Raw genomic sequence first — 17,842 nt, 5'->3', positions numbered from 1 at the left:
TGAAGGTCATTTGTGATTCTATAATCAATTAATTAATTGAATGTTTAACGAATTATTTTATTTTAATTAAATAATAAGTAGTAATAATAAAAAAAATATATATAACCAAATAATTAAATATTAATAATGATAACAACCATGTAATTGTGTATTTACTTTTAAAAAATAATAATAATAAGAGTAATATAATTACATATTTACTGTATATATATATATAAATAATATTAACAATAGTATAATTAAAATTTTGAAAATAAAATAAAATAATATTAACAATAGTATAATTAAAATTTTGAAAATAAAATAAAATAATATTAACAATAGTATAATTAAAATTTCGAAAATAAAATAAAATAATATTAACAATAATATAATTATAATTTCGAAAATAAAATAAAATAATATTAACAATGGTATAATTATAATTTCGAAAATAAAATAAAATAATGTTAACAATAGTATAATTAAAAAATTTCGAAAATAAAATAAAATAATATTAACAATAGTATAATTATAATTTCGAAAATAAAATAAAATAATATTAACAATGATATAATTATAATTTCGAAAATAAAAATAAATAAATCAAGGCATTGTTCTATTCTAAACTGGGGGTGTTATCAATAAAACGAATATGGGCCTAAGAGCAAAGGAAAACCCATGAAGGGTCTGGTCAAACTTGTTGACCCAGGAGGCTTCATCTTTTAAACGGTGACAAGTGTCCAGGGTTGGTGACATTTGTCACCGCCACCTCACCAAACCAAACACGGTTATTAACAAATGAAAACTGGAAAACACATCAGCATTTTACCCATTCTTTCTCTCTCTTTAGTTTCAGTCGTTCGCAAAAAGGGCTCTGTAAACCCTAAAAAAAATTCTCCCGGAGAAGACGGCCGAAGGCGGCGCCTCCGTCCTTCTCCGGTCACCCTACCCCAAAACACCATCTAGCTTACTAAACACGACCTTCTGAGGTCGAATCTGAACCCACAATTTCCTAAACCAAGCTCAAACCTTCTAGATCTCTAAACCCTTACCGCGAAATCTAAGTTCTTGCATGTGGCGATTTAAGAGAAATAATGGGGATTTTGTTTCACTTACCACGGCAGAGGAGATGGAAAGGCGATTTCAGGCGGAGAAGAGTGCTTTGATCTGAGTCCGTCGCCGGTAACCCGTCACAGTTCCGGATAAGTTTCCTTCCTCAACTTTTCTTCTTTGTCTATTTCGTCTGATGATTAAATGGAAAATCTGTTTCAGTTTTTTGTGTTATGGTTTGCTGGCTTTTTTCGGAAATTTGATGTTCTTAATCTTTGGGATTTCTAAAAATGTTTGACGTTTGCTGTTTGGTTTTTAGGGGTTTTTTTGAAATCTTGTTGTTGTTGTTCTTGCTGTTGTACTTTGCTGTTGTGTTTTGCTGTTAACTTTTTAGCACTTTCAGAAAATATTGCTCTGTTGTTTAGGTTTGAAAACACGAATTGCTTTGTTGTTCTTGTTTAGGGTTTTGAGAAATAATATCTTGCTGTCTATTCTGTTAACTTCTCAATCTCTTTATGAAGAATTTTTTAAGTCTTAAAAACTCCTTCATCTTGTACACTTTTTTCTCCAGATTATATGGGGTTCTACTTTTGATAATTTGTTACTGTTTTAAGCTATTGTCAAAATGTTTTTTTATTCATGTTAACCTGCTGGGTAAAGTTTTGAGCCAAGTAGTTTATTTAGTTGTTTTTTCCAGTTTCTTAAGCGCTTCTGAAAAGTGCTTTTTATTTAAGCTATTTCTTCTCTGCAGGGTTCAATCAGTGCTTTTTATTTAAGCGCTTCTGAAAAGTGCTTTTTATTTAAGCGCTTCTGAAAAGTGCTTTTTATCCAAAGGAGGGTTCAATCAGTCCATTGTTTTTTGGTCTTTAGAATGATTCTTGGAATTCTTTTTTTTGTCTGTTGAAGTTGCAAATGACACTTTTATTAAATTAAGGTGTAATTAATTATTTTATATTTTTAGGTTAAATGTATATTTTGGATTATTGGATTAAATTTTAATCATGTAATTACCTTTCAAAACTTTTAGTTATGCTAATTAATTTAAATCATTTTGAACTTTGTCTTCTTATTTCACTTGACAATCTATTTGGACCACTATCCAACCAAAAAAAATGTTTCTAGCATGTTATTATTTAATCAAAATCCAACTATGACCAGAAATTTAAAATGAGGCATGTCAATGCAATTTCAACCTTTTAAAAACCACGCAATTTTAACTTAAGTACAAAGAACCCAAATATAGTGATTTTATTTACAAAACAAATTTACAAAACAACACAATTCTAACTTAGATCCAAAGAAACCAAATATAGTGACTTAAATTTAAAAAAAAAACTACACAATTCTAACTTAGGTATAAAGAAACCAAATATAGTGATTTAATTTTAAAACAACACAATTCTAACTTAAAAAAAAAAGCAAATTTAATTTAGGAACCTATGAAAGACTTAGAACTTGGCATAAATATTTGGGGTGTGTAAATGGACTAATAAATAGTGATCATAGAAATAATAACATGGCTCTTAATACTTACTAATAAGAAAATAGGTTTTGGGTTAGTAAATGTAAAAAGATTCAAGCCATATTTTAGATTATGAACACTCTTATGCAAATGGGCATTTGAAACAAAGAGATCTCACGGGTAAACCATAGATGACCGGACAAAATTGGGGTATGACAAGCATATAAGTTATTTTGTTATTTTGATGCTTTGTTTTACGTTTATTGTTTATTTTGAGTTTTCCTGCTTATTAATCATCAAACACATGTTAAAGAAAGTTGTACATGCATTATGTTAAGTTGACTATAAGTCATAACTGTTTGAATCGATTCAGAAGCTTCCCCTGTTTGATTCAAAGGTTTTTGTAACTTTTGACTCGAGTCAAGGACTTCATGAATCGATTCACGAATGTACCTTTAAAGTTGATTTTGGTTCTGTTTGCGTGAATTGAGTCGGTAGCAAATTTGAATCGAGTCATCGATCTAAATTTCCATATTGAATTGATTCAATAAGGGTTGTGACTTGATTCAGAATGCTAATTTGAATTGATTCATTTTAGACTTGACTCGGGTTAACTGCCCTAATTGAATTGAGTCATGGAAATACTGAATTGATTCATTTAGTTATTTTTTACTCATTTCTTGTGCATTATCTCTTGCACTTAAAATTTGGGTTTCATTTTCCTCATTTCATAAGTGATCAAATTTTTCAGTCAGAAAAAGCTTTGCAAACACAAATTTCTTTCTCTCTCAAATCTTCATCTTAATCATGCTCATGGAAAACATTCACTTGTGTTTGTGTGATGATTAATTGTGGGGAAACATTAGAGATCTAATTTTTTATTGAAGTGTGTAGATTTTTGTAAAGCGGTATTAAGATCTTGGAAATTTCAAAGGCTTGAAATTTCTAGAAGGAAAAAAAAGAAGGATCTTTTCTCCATGGTAGTGGAGTTTTTCTGTGGATCTGTCAACTTGTTAAAGAGAATTATTCAAGGCTTGAAATTTCAAGATTGAGGGAAGATTGGTAAATTTATCAAGATTGGAATCCGTCAAAAGTTGAAGATCAAGATCTTGGAAAAATATCAAAGTTTAGTGGTGGTAGCTAGTTGCAAACAAGTTCTATTAAGAAGCAAGGAAGAAGATAGATTGGATTGTTATAGTTTATCTTTTTCTTATATGAATTGTTGTAACACGAACCGAACTCAAAAATCATATTAATGGAAGAAAGAAATTTTTGGTGGTTCACCATCAAAGACTAGATTTAGGTGTTTGCGATGACGATAGCACCAAACTAGTATGTATATATCCTAGTGCACTTTTTCCCTCTCTCTCTCTCTCTCTCTCTCTCTCTCTCTCTCTCTCTCTCTCTCTCTCTCTCTCTCTCTCTCTCTCTCTCTCTCTCTCTCTCTCTCTCTCTCTCTCTCTCTCTCTCTCTCTCTCTCTCTCTCTCTCTCTCTCTCTCTCTCTCTCTCTCTCTCTCTCTCTCTCTCTATATATATATATATATATATATATATATATATATATATATATATATATATATATATATATATATATATTGGGTTTACTTCTTTAGATTCATTGCATTCATAGTCTTGATTTGCACAAGTTTAGGTTTGATTAGAATTGTTCTTCAAAAGGATCTTTTTAATTGATTATTGTGTGAGAATTGAAATTAGAGTTGCTTCCAAATTGAAGAATAGTTAAAGTCTTTAAACATCTCGTTGAAACTTTAACCATTAGTCATTACATTTTTGTACCTCATTACAAACCTTTGGTGTATGTATAGCATAAATCCTCTTCCAAGATCTTAAAACCTTTTCAAATCAAGTTTTCACCATGTTAGTTTTCGCTTGCGAAATCTAATTTTAAATCGAATTGAATGGATTTTTAATGTCTATTCAACCCCTCATCCATTCTATATAAATTACTCCATATTCAAACCAACATATGTATCTCATTATGTTGGTTTTAGAGCATTTGATTCACGACATCCTGATCTCGACAAAAATCACTTTAACTGTTTCCCAACCAATTATTTAGTCAAGCATGTGCAAATTCAACTTTATTAGTTGTTGTATTGCCAAAGTGTCGAACCTGATTAGTCCAAAATCAAACAATATTCTCTTTAACCTGATCCAAAATAATGCCCTTAACCTATTTAAGCAATTCTAGATATCTCGCACACATACACGTCTTAAATGTATTACAGATTCGACATATAATTCTTTCATGGAAGAATTTATTATACCATTCTATTCATCCATTATATTTTCCACCACCACACCAGATTTGACAATTTTTCCATCTTCTAGTTTGACTTGTTTCGTGGCAACCGCAAGTTTTACTCGACTTCTCACATTTTTTGTTATATGATACTTACAAAGTAATGCGAACGATGTAAGAAACACTATTGCAACCGAACTCATCAATGTGGTGTCGCGATCAGTGATTATTACCCACAACATGCTTTCTTTGTCCTTCAACATAAACATGCACATTTCCAAATCCCATGTAACATTTTCCACATTTTCGGATTCCAAAAACGAGAAAGCGGTTGAATAAGTCATCTCCATAGAAGTAACACCAACAATTTCCAGGAGTGAAAGTTTATACTTGTTTGGTTTGTATGTTGAATCAATTATGAGCATAGGGGGGGGGATGTTGAACAACTTGATGGAATCGGGATGACTCCAAAATATATCTTGAACGGTGACTTTGTCCTCACAACCTTTGTACCTCAAAACATAGATGTAATCTTCCAAAATCTTCAACAGTTGTTGCATATCAGAAGTTGGTCTTCTTACCGCCTTGTTGTCTTGAGCACGCATGTTGTATATTTACTTGATATTTGAAACATTTAGAGGTCTTTTCTGTTTCAAAGATGCGAGTATGTTTTTTGGCGCTACCATGTTTAAAGTCAATGTCTAAGATAAGTTCTCTCTCTTTCGGAACAAGTTGACATGCAATGGGGTGACCGACTAGCTTTCCAATAAAGGCATGATTATGTATACTGGAAATCGCATTAAATTTCCATGTTTCATCTGCCATATGGTATCATAACAATTTAAATGGACACACATACTTTCTCGATCCCGTGTCATCTCGTTCAATTTCCTAATTCGTGGTTAGTACGTGCCACTTCTTTCGCACCTCATTGTTACAAATGTTTGTCTTTGATCCGAACCATTGTTAGATCTTCCGATTACAATTCCAAACCCCAATTTCCCGGCCTCTATGCAGGCCCATTATAGCATATGTTCACGAACAATAAACTCTTGTTTATTCGTAAATTATTCACTAACATTTACCTCAACAACGATCAGTTGAGCACCCTGTATACATCATCATTGACTTCATCCGATTTAACATCATGTTTCACTTCAACTGGTTTAACATCTACACTCACAATAGTTTTGGGAAACATATCTGGATGCACCATATCTAGTGACACCAAAAACAGAAGAAAAAAATAGCTTTAAAACTCAAAGTATCAGGCAAATCCGGATATGCATCTCCGGACCACACCAAACTTCGTCTGAAGATGCATATTCGGACTCAATGTTCTTTTTTCATCTCAAACATCATATTGATGCAAGGAATGAGGGATGAAATGAATGAATTTTACTTGCAATTTCAACTTATTTTGCTCCCTTTGATGTGATGAAATACAAGAATGGTGTTTTGGTGTTGAAAAGTTGATTGAGAATGATAGAATTTTTTTAAAAATTTTGAAGATTGAGGATATTTTTAGCATGAATAAAAAAATCATGCAAAGTGGTATTTTATCCAATTTTCCGCTTGACATTTCCGGATATGCATCTCTAGAAATATCACTGAGTCATTAACTTAACCATCGGGAGGGAGGATATTTCGAAGATGCATCTCCGGATACACCAAACAATTATATGGACATGCATCTCTGGACCATATTTTTTCGCAAGATGGTGGATCTTAAAAAAATGAAGGATGATGTGATTTTTGGATGCGTCCGAAGATGCATTTTTAGAAGTATGGGAGATATTTTTGGATTTTCGTGAGTATGGTAACACATAAGGGTGGAAAGAACCATTCCCTAAAGTTTCTATCTGAACTTTCAATTACTAAATTGAGTTTTTCATCGTCATTTTTTTACTTTTTGACGTCTTCAATTTTACACCTCAACTGAAATGTGAATAAATATCATATTCAAATGGCCATTTTTCTCCTACTTTCTGTAAAAATATCATATTTAAAAAATTAAAATCAAAGTCTAACACGAAATAAAAGCATTAGATAACAAAAATATAAAACGAAAAGTTCAAGTGAAGGATTAAAGTTTACGTACTAAAATTTTACAATCTTTCTTCTAAAAGCTATGTTTTATAAACACTACCTGGTTCATATATTTAAGCAACGTGGAATTAAATTATGATGTTGATAAATCCAATTTATTATAGTTATGACAGTTAGATGGGTGTGTTACGACAGTTAGTTGGGTAGTTATGTGTGAAAAAAATTACCACACATTAGCTTATAAATACTTGTCTTTGTAATAATTTGAACTAACTCAAATTGTAATATTACATTCACCGATCTATAATCTCTTCGTATTCATTTGTTTCCAATCCCTTCCTCTCATCATTGAGTGCAAGTATAAAGATTGCACTAATAAATTGGTATTTCAGAGCCTTTTGGTTCTTGTGCTTAAAGGTCACAAATTATAATGAAGGCTAAGTTTCCAATCGTTTTTAAATAGTAATTTCATTCACATAAAAGTAATTATCGAGGCAAAAAAGCAGATGATTTGTGATTTACCAAAACTATTGAGAAACAAATGATTGAGAAACAAAAACCCATTACAAAAATTTGAAGTGAGTTAAGATGGAGAAACAAAAACTCATTTGAAGTTAGTTTTAATTGAGAAATGGATGATGAACCAAATAGTCTTGTGTGTTTTGCATCGTTGATGATGACTTAATTAAAGAAACATATGAGTTGTGTGGGAAAGTCCCACATTAGTTTAAAATGTGGAGGTTTGAGCATTTATAAGTGGAAGAATTCACACACTTATCACCTTAAAGTTTTGGATGAGTATGTGGTGTATGTCACACAAATGTGTGTTTCTCTTAAAGAAAAGCCTCAAAGTCTAAAATTTTCTCTCGTGTTGACCCCTGAATTGACCCTAACAGTGGTATTAGAGTCTGGTTCGAGTGAAGAGACTGAATCACTTGTATCGAAAGTATCCCCATGTGGTCGCGGGTAGAGCGTACCCTTGAAAAGTGTCAACGGCGATACAAGTGTATGTGCATGAAAGAGCTTATAGTAGAAGGGGAGCAGTGTGGATAGACTCACATTTGAGGAGAATTGTTGAGAATAACAAGTGTGAGTAGTGCGGGTAGGTTTTACATTGTTTAGAAATATGGAGACTTGAGCATTTATAAGTGAAAAGTCCACACACATATCACCTTAAGATTTTGGGTGAATATGTGGTGTATCTCTCACAAATATGTGTTGCTCTTAAAGAAAAGTCTCAAAGGATAAAATGCTCCTTCGTGCTAACACACACCTCTCAGTTCTTCAATGAAACTAGTTTCCACAACTATAGTATTTATATCAATTTATAAATATTATAGTTAAAATTTAATAAATATAAATACTAATAAAATAAAATTGAAACATTTAATGCATGTTTTGAACCTATGCAAACATATCGTTTTTTTTAAAAGCATTCCAAATTACTTTGAGCAGATTAAAACTTCTGCTATTTGAGAAAAAACCTCCATTAAATATCTGAGCTAAGAGCCAAGGAGGTCTCAACATGATTGACTTCACAGTTTGGAATATAACAAACTTGATGAAGCTCTTGTGGAATTTAAGTGGAAAGTCTAATAGCCTTTAGCTCAAATGGATTCATGTCTATTACCTCAAACAGTAGCACTTAATGGATGTTGGAGAAAGAAACAACTCCTCTTGGATTATTAAGGTTATCCCGAAGCAGAGGGGAAACGTTCAGCAATTGCATGCTCGGATTGATATGCAGCAGGCTCAAAAATTTAGCATGAAGAAAATGTACCACGGCCTCCTTGAAGACACGCATAAGATGGATTGAAGATCTTTGTTCTATGGGAGTGTGACTCGTCCTAGAGCTCTTTTTACTATTTGGCTTGCTTGCCACAAAAGGCTCGTTATAGAGGAGAAAATGTGAGATTTGGTGTGACTGATAATGATAATTGTTGTTTTTGCAATGCAGTAGAAACCCAACATCATATTCTCTTTGAATGCCCAAAATCAAAGATTATTTGGGAGAGGATCCTTGCTTGAACCCATATGAAGCATACGTCTGTTGGTTGGAGGCAAGAGATTGATTGGATCATTCGTCATAGCAAAGGCAAATGGTATAGAGTGACCAGTCTGAAGCTTGCAGCAACGGAAACGATTTATGCAATTTGATGATACATAAATGACAAAACTTTTGGAATCAATGTGAATAACACCAATATAATTGATAGCATTATCAATACGATTGTTTATAGAGGTAAGACCAATATGAAACTTAGGCCTCACTTAGCTAGGTTGATAGTTACTCTGGTTGTTTTTGGATTTTTTGTATTGATTGTTTTGTGGGTTGGATCTGGGTAATCGTCTTGTACATTTCATTTTTGAATTAATCCAAAGTTTTTTGATTAAAAAAAAAAATCTGAATTTCAAAATAAGTTTTATTTTTTTCAATTTGATTGCACATTCTTTCGGATTGTGTTTTGTGTGATATGATAGGTGCATTCAAATTTTAATTTATGTATGTTGTTAATCATAATTTCCAAATCCGAATAAATATGTACCTATGATTTGATTTGTTTTCAGAGAACTTGGTATGTATTTGACGTTCAAATAACTTGTTGTGTATTCGACATTGTTGTGTATTTGACATGGCCAGATTTAAAATCTAAATTCAAAGATAATTTTAAAATTTCGCAGGAGTGTGAGTAAGACTTGCGGTTGTAATGAACATTTTTTAACAACCTTGTACGGAACTACATGCTCCATATAATGAAGTGGATTCACCGAGTTAAATTAGAAGTAATACTGGTCAAACTAATACACACCACACGTCAATAAAGTGTATAGGAACACAAATAAATCTACACAGCGACGAAATGTAAATCAGCAAACCGTTGGGTTGCTTGCTGTAAGTGCATTGTTCGCTAATATATGAAAGGATACAACACTAGCAAATTACTTGTCACTTCTAATCACTAGATTTAACCACCACAACTTCACATGGATAATAATTATATTAATGATAAAAATCTATGATCTTATGGGAAAATAGACTTCCTACAACAAGACCATGTTTAATTTATATGAAATTCACACTTTTGATGAGAAATTTTCCCTTGTTTCCATAATATGGAATTGGTCCAACTGACAAAAACTCATTTGTTCATCCGACAAAAATACATTTGAGAAGAATGTGTATGCCAAGACAAGAGTCTAAAATGTTCAGCCACATTAAACACTGCATCATATGTGATGCTCCTGTACACGACTTTTGCTGTCCCTCTCAGAATGTCCTGGTTGGTTGACCTTGTTTCTATTTTCTATATATTCAAAGCGGCTATGGCGGGGAGGTTCCGCACTATAACTATGCAGTTTTTTCCCTTCCTTCACTCCGTCAGGCGAGCTCCTTGATTTTCTCTTGTTGCTTGACTTGGGTGATTGAACCCCAAGGTTAATGTCATTAAGTGTAAAAAGCTCCCCTTCTTCTTCGGCACTTCGAACTGTTTCACATGGCGGCATACCCTTCCGCCCTTGAAGATCATCCTCTGCATGATCTTGTTGCTTTCCATGCTGCATATTCTCATAACCTGATTTGTTTAAGGGCATAGACGAGCTTTCAAGCTTATGCAGTTGATTCTTCTCATTCTGAGAAGCCAATTCAACTCCATCTTCGATTGCTCTCTCAATCAGATCATCTTCATCCATTAACTCGGTTTTTTTAGTTATATGATTAGCTGCTATAGCTGCTGCTTTCTTTCGCTTCTCTAAGGCAGCTTTTAGCTTGTATCTATCAATTTTTTTAATGACTTCCTGTGGGGGGTGGGCAAATGCGGCATCTCTGTGATTTAGGTCGCTTCTCTGACCATTGGTTTCTAGATCTTTCTCCGAACCTGACTGAGATCTCCCCGTCTCCCGAGCTTCCGGAAAGTTCTCTTTGTATGGTGCAGGTTTCTGCTCTGGATGTTTATTGCATTTAGCATCATCTTCCGCCATGTCTTTCGTTTCTGTGGTCCCATAATCCCCATGTTTACCATGACCTCTTGCAAAAACATGATTAACAGACGGATCAATAACATTTTTAGATATTGTAGGTTTTGATGTTTCATGTCTTGTACTTGGGGCTCCGGTATGTAGATTATTGTCTGCGGTTGCGGTTTGATCATTGCTTGTTGGAGCTTTTGCAGCTCCCCGATTGCCACTTCCTGCAGGTCCTTCAACAGTATTATTGGATGGCGCTGTTCGATTTTGTTCATATAGCTCCAGCATTTGATTACTAACTTCTGTAAAAGGTAAAGATACAAATTAAAAGCTAAAAAGAGAAAATAAGAAAACAAAAAAGAAAGACACCAACCCTCCAACTGGCGAGGAGTGACATCAAACTCTTGCCACCAAACTTTATCCCCGTCTGATGGGAGCTTCACCTTGAGGAACTTTGCGGCAAGGAATATGGCTCCAGCAGCAATGTGATGGGGATTAAATTGCAGGCAAAGAGATGTCCTTAGGCTGCATACACACCACATCCAAATTTCAGTAAAGAAAATCATAGATACATTGGCCATAAAAAAGGAGAAGTAATCTTCATACCCATCATTGACAAAATTCCACGCAACTTGAGCAAGGGCATGCTGAGCAACTTTGAATTTCTTTATTGCCTCAACAAGAGGTTTATAAGGATGTTGCATATTAAAATCAAAAGCAAGAGTTGCAAGAACAACCCTCTCTGCAACTAAAACTAATTCCTTCTGCTGTTCATACACTTCCTGCGCCACAATTGCATGATATAAAAAATCATATTTGAGAAGTAAATTAGGAAGGAAAAAAAGTTCAAAAGAAAATTGGTTTTTAAATACTCCCTAAGCTTTTAAATACACATACAAATATTAAAAGAGAAGTATTCTGAAATCATATATCAATTTGAAAATGCACATCAAGCAACCCTAGTTATCGATTCCGGAGAGCAACGGAAGCGGCTAACCCCTAAATTGGATAGTAGGTATATCTTTATGTTGTCAATCCCGAATGGCGGATCAGAGAAGCTGGCCTCAAAAAAATGGAAAGGCAGGATTACCATTATTAGATACTAGCGTCCAAACGGGAACGGCGGGCACTCCCGTGCCCGTTTGTCAACTTTTTTTAGTGCGCACACGCGGCAAAAACTAAACGGATTTTTTTTTAAAATACTTGATACAAACGGGAGATTGTTGCATTTCCTATGTCACATTCTCGGTAGTGAAAAAATATGTAGGACTAGGGTTTAGGGATGAGCCATTGGTTGATGATGGTTGAAAAGGAGTAGGAGTTGTGATTAATGTTGGAATGTGAAGAGGGCTGGGACAGGAGAGGGGGGGGGGGGTGTAGAAACGATGGCGGCTGGAAATTTTAATGAGCAGTTCGAACACAATAAAGAGATGATTCGCAATATGAGAAGAGGGAAAATAAGGATATTTACATTATAAAAACCCTAAAATGCCACTAATGACTCGACTCTAGGGTTGTCATGACCCCATCCATAAAGTGTACCTGTCTCTACGCCCCAAAGGCAATGTGAAACCGAGATGCATTGGCTGTGGTCCACTCCGATGTCATTGGTGGGTGGGGCTACACTGGGTGTAGTACACACTATACGCTTCAGATTTTAGTTCTATTTTTGTCTGTTAAGACATTTGTCACAAATTTACATACTCTGGTCCTTTCTATTAGAAATTGGGCCTTTGTTAGAAATAGTACTAGTTTATTACTACTACTATTCTACCCTAAAAGATGCCCAGGGGTCAAAGGCCCAATTTGTTTGATTGTACCTTTTAAAGTTGTTTTCTCCCTAAACCCAGGATGAAAATGTTAGAGGCCTGGTAGTCCGATGCAACCAGCAGCCACAACAGCTGCAGCAAGCAGGAAAACGTGAGAGGCAGTTAGGGTATTAAGATAAAAGCTTCAGGCAGGACAACTCAGATAAGGCCGGGAAATGCAGATCATCTCTATGACAAAATTACAGATCTGGCTAGAAAACGCAAATCTTTGTTGCTGAAAATGGAGATTTGGCCATAAACAGAAGACAATTTTTCTTTCTTTCTTTGATATTCAATCCCGTGCAGGCCACGAAGCCCAATGCATTGACATTAATGCTGTACACAACTTACCTCACCGGGACGGCCAGTCTATAACATCCCTACCTTAACCTCACTAGCATGGTAGTCAAAATCGCGATCCTACTCGTAGGACCGTATGATTTTACGATCTTGCAACTCCCCACCGTGCCAGAGAATGACCAGAATCGGTTTTTGGTAGGCACGGCCAGAATCGCTGTGATATCACGTGAAAACGGTAGAATCGCCGTTTCTGTTGAAAAACCCTAAAAAAACTTTTCTTTTTAAATCTGAAAAGATTCTTTTCTACCTACTAACTAGGATGAATGATAATAACTAGGAGTAATCAATACTCAGCCACCCAACAATTAAGGATTTATTCAACTTCCCAAAATACTCAGTCACCCAATAATTAAGGATTTATTCAACTTCCCAAAATACATTTATTCATTCCAATTCATTCACGTTAAATAGAGTCACTATCTCACTCAAAATTTCATTGAATGATTATGACCAACTCCAACATGAATTGTTTGGAAATTGAGTGAATTTTCATTAAGTTTTTCTTAGAAGTTTTCAATTGTTATTTGCTATTGTTTTGAATGTTGTGTTGCTTTGAATTGTCTTGAATTGGTTTCAATGAATATTATCTTATGAAATTTTTGTTTTTTAAAGTAATTTTAGTGATATTTGAATTTTATTTTTATATTATGTTGTGTCATATGCATATTATTAATCTATATGCAAAATATATGTGAACTTTTAAATTAGGTAGGATCTTACTATCCATGTTAGGATCCCCCGATTCACGATCTAATTACCCCAACCCGATCTTGCGTAGGATCTCGAGTCTGACTACCTTGCTCACTAGTAAATGTAATTACCTAACTTGTGCGAAACATACCGTGTGCTTTCTATATTTATGGCGTTAATTGATGATTAAGTATAATTCAAAAAGTAGAATACAGTGGGAACTAACTTGAACCTTTATTCTAAGATTGTGTAGCTCCTGTCCTATTTGACCGGATTATCTCCTCATACAACGCCACCTTTGGTATTTTTAGTTGTTAATATTTTATGTTATTTTCTAGACAAGTAACATAAGGTGTTACACAGCCACTATTCGGCGCCGCACTGATGTGATTGCAGCACTATTGGCAACTTAGCTAGGAACAACTAACATGTTCCGTGATGAAATGAAATATATAAATTAGAATGAGAGTTAGGTGAAACATACGAATACTGAAGTCGGTACACTAAAATAAATGCAACAGAAAATATGCAACAGGGTAGTACAATGGTTGGAGCAGATATTGCCTGTCAGCGAAAAGTAGTGCAGAATATGCTATACCTTTTGTTTGATCCTCTGAACAGCTGCAGGATCCTTCTTGTGTATAATTTCATATGAAACAATAATAACATCTTTTAGAGGGCGGGGAGTTTCTTCAACCTTCCCAGCAAGAAACATGCAAACTGTAGCAATGATCTGCAAAACAGGTTAAAGTTACTTTGGTCAATTACATGCCAAATTTTTATACGCCATCCATAATGTAAAACTAAAAGATAAAAATTATAATGATAAACACAAAGATTGAAAGGCATATAAAAAAGACAGGTTTAGCAAGAACCCGCATAAGAACTGAGAAGAACAGTGCAAAATAGCATAAGAGTAAGAATTAAGAAAGATGTCATGAATTCCATACACACAATAAAGAATAAATACAATAAACAACTGGATAGCATTCTGAAAATTAGGAATTAGCCACATGATTTCTTATGCAAAACTCACAGAAGTAACAACTGAAGCATGAATGCATGATATAAAATATTACATCAGAAATATGGATTAGCTACCACTGCTTACTGAAATTTGTTAAAAAAACAGACTTATCCATAGTTCAAACAAAAGAGAATTATTATCTCTGAAAGATAATGTGCAGTGCAAGTTACAACAATAAAACCGGCCAGCATTATCATCCCTCTAGGTGAGTGAGTGTGATGAATTGGTCCTAATGGGAATGATAAGTAATTGCAAGAATAACACAATACTAACTCACCCTTCGGTCATTCTTTGCATGGGACTGCCGAAGAAAGAATCGATGGCAAAAAATAATGGCAGACGCAATAGTTACCTGAGGTCTGCATCACAATTAAATCAGTATCAAATTATTATAACTTAAGCTATGTGTCTGTATTTGTAATTCCAATAAGTAGTGATCATCTGATATAACTATATATATAAACATGTTAAGAATTAAGATATTCCTAATGTTCTCTCTGCTTCTATAAAAGCACAACTCACTGAATTTAAACACATGTTTTCACCAGATACATTCATATAAACAAGAAAACTCGCAAAAACAGACCCAACAGCTTAGATAGTGAACAAATGACGACTGCGAAAAACAAATAGTACTATTAAAGTACATAAAAACTCACACTTTAAGTCTCATGCCTAAGTCTTGTAGAAAAGAACAATATGATTTTCGTAGGTATGCTTCTTTCTTCAAATCAACGCCATCTAGTTTCGACGGTGAGTTTTCTTCAATCTCCTTTCTAGAAAAGTACCATTGTGAACCATCCTCGGGACTCCGCGGAGAATATCTTTGAGAATCACCAGCCATGAGGACGGGGGCAGATTAAATTCTGTTCAGGTTAATGTATATTTAACCGTTCCCTGTTCCATCAATGCAATTATGATAAACAAAGAACAATGTGCTAATAAACAAAATCAATAAAGCACCAAAAACTACTGAAACCCTAATTCTATCATGCTTTATACTAATTCAACCCTCGTGTGAAACAAGAAATAAACCATAATCTAAGCTAGAATCAGAAACCCTTACCTCTAAGAAAATGATGAGAGCTTACAATTTTGAAATTTGAATATAGAAGTTGAAAGCAAAGTTAAACGGCGGCGTCAGGATTCATCAACGAGCAGGAGCAACTCAGTAATGCTGATATTTTGTTCGAGAATTCAGGGTTTGCAACCAAATCTCTGACTAAATAGTACTCCCTCACTCCTTAGTTTGTTTTTTTTAACAATTGTTACTCATTAGCTTTAAAAAGAATCAAGAGGCTAGTTTTTTTTCCTAATTATCACCCGAATAAATTTATTCCAAATTTTTTTTTTTATTTATTCTAAATTATATTTTTAAATTTAATCCAATCTAATAATTAATTTGCATTTTCACTAATTAATTATTATATTATATTAAATTCAAAAGTTATGATTTGAACTAAATTAATAAAAATGTGCTCTTAAGGTAAGTTGATCTCCATTAAAAAAATAGTTCACATTATATATTTAATCTTTTTTATGTAACATAAATATATCAATAAATTAGGCATATTTAGTGGGATGCTATCTAATTAATATTCTTTTCTTTTTTGGGGGAATTTTTTAATTTATGTTAATTTTGATGAAATTATAATTTTACTTTAGTATCATTTTTATATTCTAGTGTTACATTACAGCTTACACACAAATTAAATCTTTATCTATATTTTATTTGTTTTTTATTAAAAATATTTTAATTGTTTCTGGATTCTCGTTGTTTATTATTAATTATTAATTTTAGTTTAACATGATTAGTTTCAAAATAATTTGTTTTTTATTATATTTTCTACATTTAAAAAAAAACATACACGAGTTGACTTTCTTAAGAGTTTTGGTTTTCAAAAAATTATATACATTTATTTTGATTTTATTTATTTATTTTATCATTACACTTTTCAACAAAATCAATTATTTAACTCTATTCAATAAATTTAGAAATATGTATTTTCTAATTTCCTTATGCACGCATTCACTTCTATGTTATTAATTTTATTTTTTGATGGCCATATACTACTAATATATTAACAATTTATTTAAATAAAAATATTTTTTTATATAACATAAATATATAATATATCTCAATAGGATAAATTTAACAAAATACAATAAGGGACAACTCTTAATGAATGTAAGAGGTTTTAAGATTGTTAGGGTATGTAGAGCTAACTCACACTAGGTGAGAAGCTATTGTATATGTGTATTTTTTGGTGTTATTGATTCTCCCGTCAATATGGTGATAATGATGTATTTATAACCTAGGAGTCTGAACTGAATCTCCTATAATTTAGCAACCACTCTAAGCATGGATGGTTGGTTCTTTAAATTTATTGGCGTGGTTAAGTCTCATGACTTCCTATGTAGCACATGTTGACCAAGTATACACTATACGTGTGATTGTGCGTCATGGGCGAGAAAATTGGAGACTCCAGCAAAACATTTGAATAATGGACATTCAAACTAGTGTAAAGGCGATTTGGGAAGTACGTAGGGCCAAAAGTATGCCCCTTGCCTCGCCCATGAGGTCTCTCTAAATTATATCACTATATAATCCCTCAAACATGAGGACGCGTAGAGGCCGAGGTGTTTTAACCTCTGACGTATCTTCATACCTTTGTGAAAAGCCTTGTTGAGACTTTATTTCTTGGCCTTATGTCATAAATAACCTTTAGGGGCAAGACTTAAGAGAGACCCCCATGTAAGACTTTAGTTGAGCCCTTTAGACGAGACTTTAGTTGAGTCCCTCAATCGATACTTTAAATACGATGGTGTTTTCCTTGTGTGTGTGTGTGGTTGGGCCTAGGGCATATGCACTCGGATGTCAGTGGTGCAACCCACTCTTCAGCTTGTGAAGTCAAGACACTCCATCCAATATGTTTTGATGAAGACAAAATGCAATTCAAATGATCATGTCAAAAGTATGGAAAAAGCTTCAAGTGCATTTAATTAAATCAAGTTTCAAGCAATAAGTGAAAGCTAGCATCATAGGATTCAAGACTCTTTGAAGACTAGCATTGATCTTGAGTTTTTAAGGTACAAGCATGCAATATATAGTGATAACTTAGTCCTAAAAACTAATCCAAATATCCATTGCACGCATGATTCATTGTCTCACTTGCCTCTGCTACTA

The 17,842-nt window shown here is 33.6% G+C and overlaps 1 protein-coding gene across 3 annotated transcripts; it reads right to left on the bottom strand.

The window, feature by feature from the left end:
* Nucleotides 1-9,623: 9,623 nt before the first annotated feature.
* LOC127075307 (cyclin-T1-3) lies at nucleotides 9,624-15,924 on the bottom strand. Of its 3 annotated transcripts, XM_051016792.1 has the most exons (7): nucleotides 15,722-15,922; nucleotides 15,315-15,552; nucleotides 14,933-15,014; nucleotides 14,227-14,361; nucleotides 11,377-11,552; nucleotides 11,144-11,295; nucleotides 9,624-11,072 (listed from the first exon to the last, which is right to left on the bottom strand). In XM_051016792.1, exons 2-7 carry the CDS (start codon nucleotides 15,497-15,499, stop codon nucleotides 10,036-10,038), a joined length of 1,767 nt encoding a protein of 588 aa, XP_050872749.1. In that variant the 5' UTR covers nucleotides 15,500-15,552; nucleotides 15,722-15,922; the 3' UTR covers nucleotides 9,624-10,035. The 3 variants fall into 3 exon arrangements, with proteins under 3 accessions (XP_050872749.1, XP_050872748.1, XP_050872750.1); XM_051016791.1 differs by having other exon boundaries at nucleotides 11,144-11,552; nucleotides 15,722-15,924; XM_051016793.1 differs by lacking the exons at nucleotides 14,933-15,014; nucleotides 15,722-15,922 and having other exon boundaries at nucleotides 15,315-15,461.
* Nucleotides 15,925-17,842: the final 1,918 nt, after the last annotated feature.

This window comes from Lathyrus oleraceus, chromosome 4 (assembly GCF_024323335.1).
Source record: "Lathyrus oleraceus cultivar Zhongwan6 chromosome 4, CAAS_Psat_ZW6_1.0, whole genome shotgun sequence".
NCBI classification, from domain to species: Eukaryota; Viridiplantae; Streptophyta; class Magnoliopsida; order Fabales; family Fabaceae; genus Lathyrus; species Lathyrus oleraceus.
Note: the sequence above shows the minus strand (reverse complement) of the source record. Positions and strands in the feature narration are given on the sequence as shown.

Excerpts from the sequence above, each read along its gene's own strand:
- LOC127075307 (XM_051016791.1), bottom strand. The coding sequence starts at position 15,499 with ATGGCTGGTGATTCTCAAAGATATTCTCCGCGGAGTCCCGAGGATGGT. Across the intron at positions 15,015-15,314 it reads TTAGGCATGAGACTTAAAGT|ACCTCAGGTAACTATTGCGT; the intron begins GTGAGTTTTTAT and ends ATTGTGATGCAG. Across the intron at positions 11,553-14,226 it reads TTCAGAGGATCAAACAAAAG|GAAGTGTATGAACAGCAGAA; the intron begins GTATAGCATATT and ends ATTGTGGCGCAG.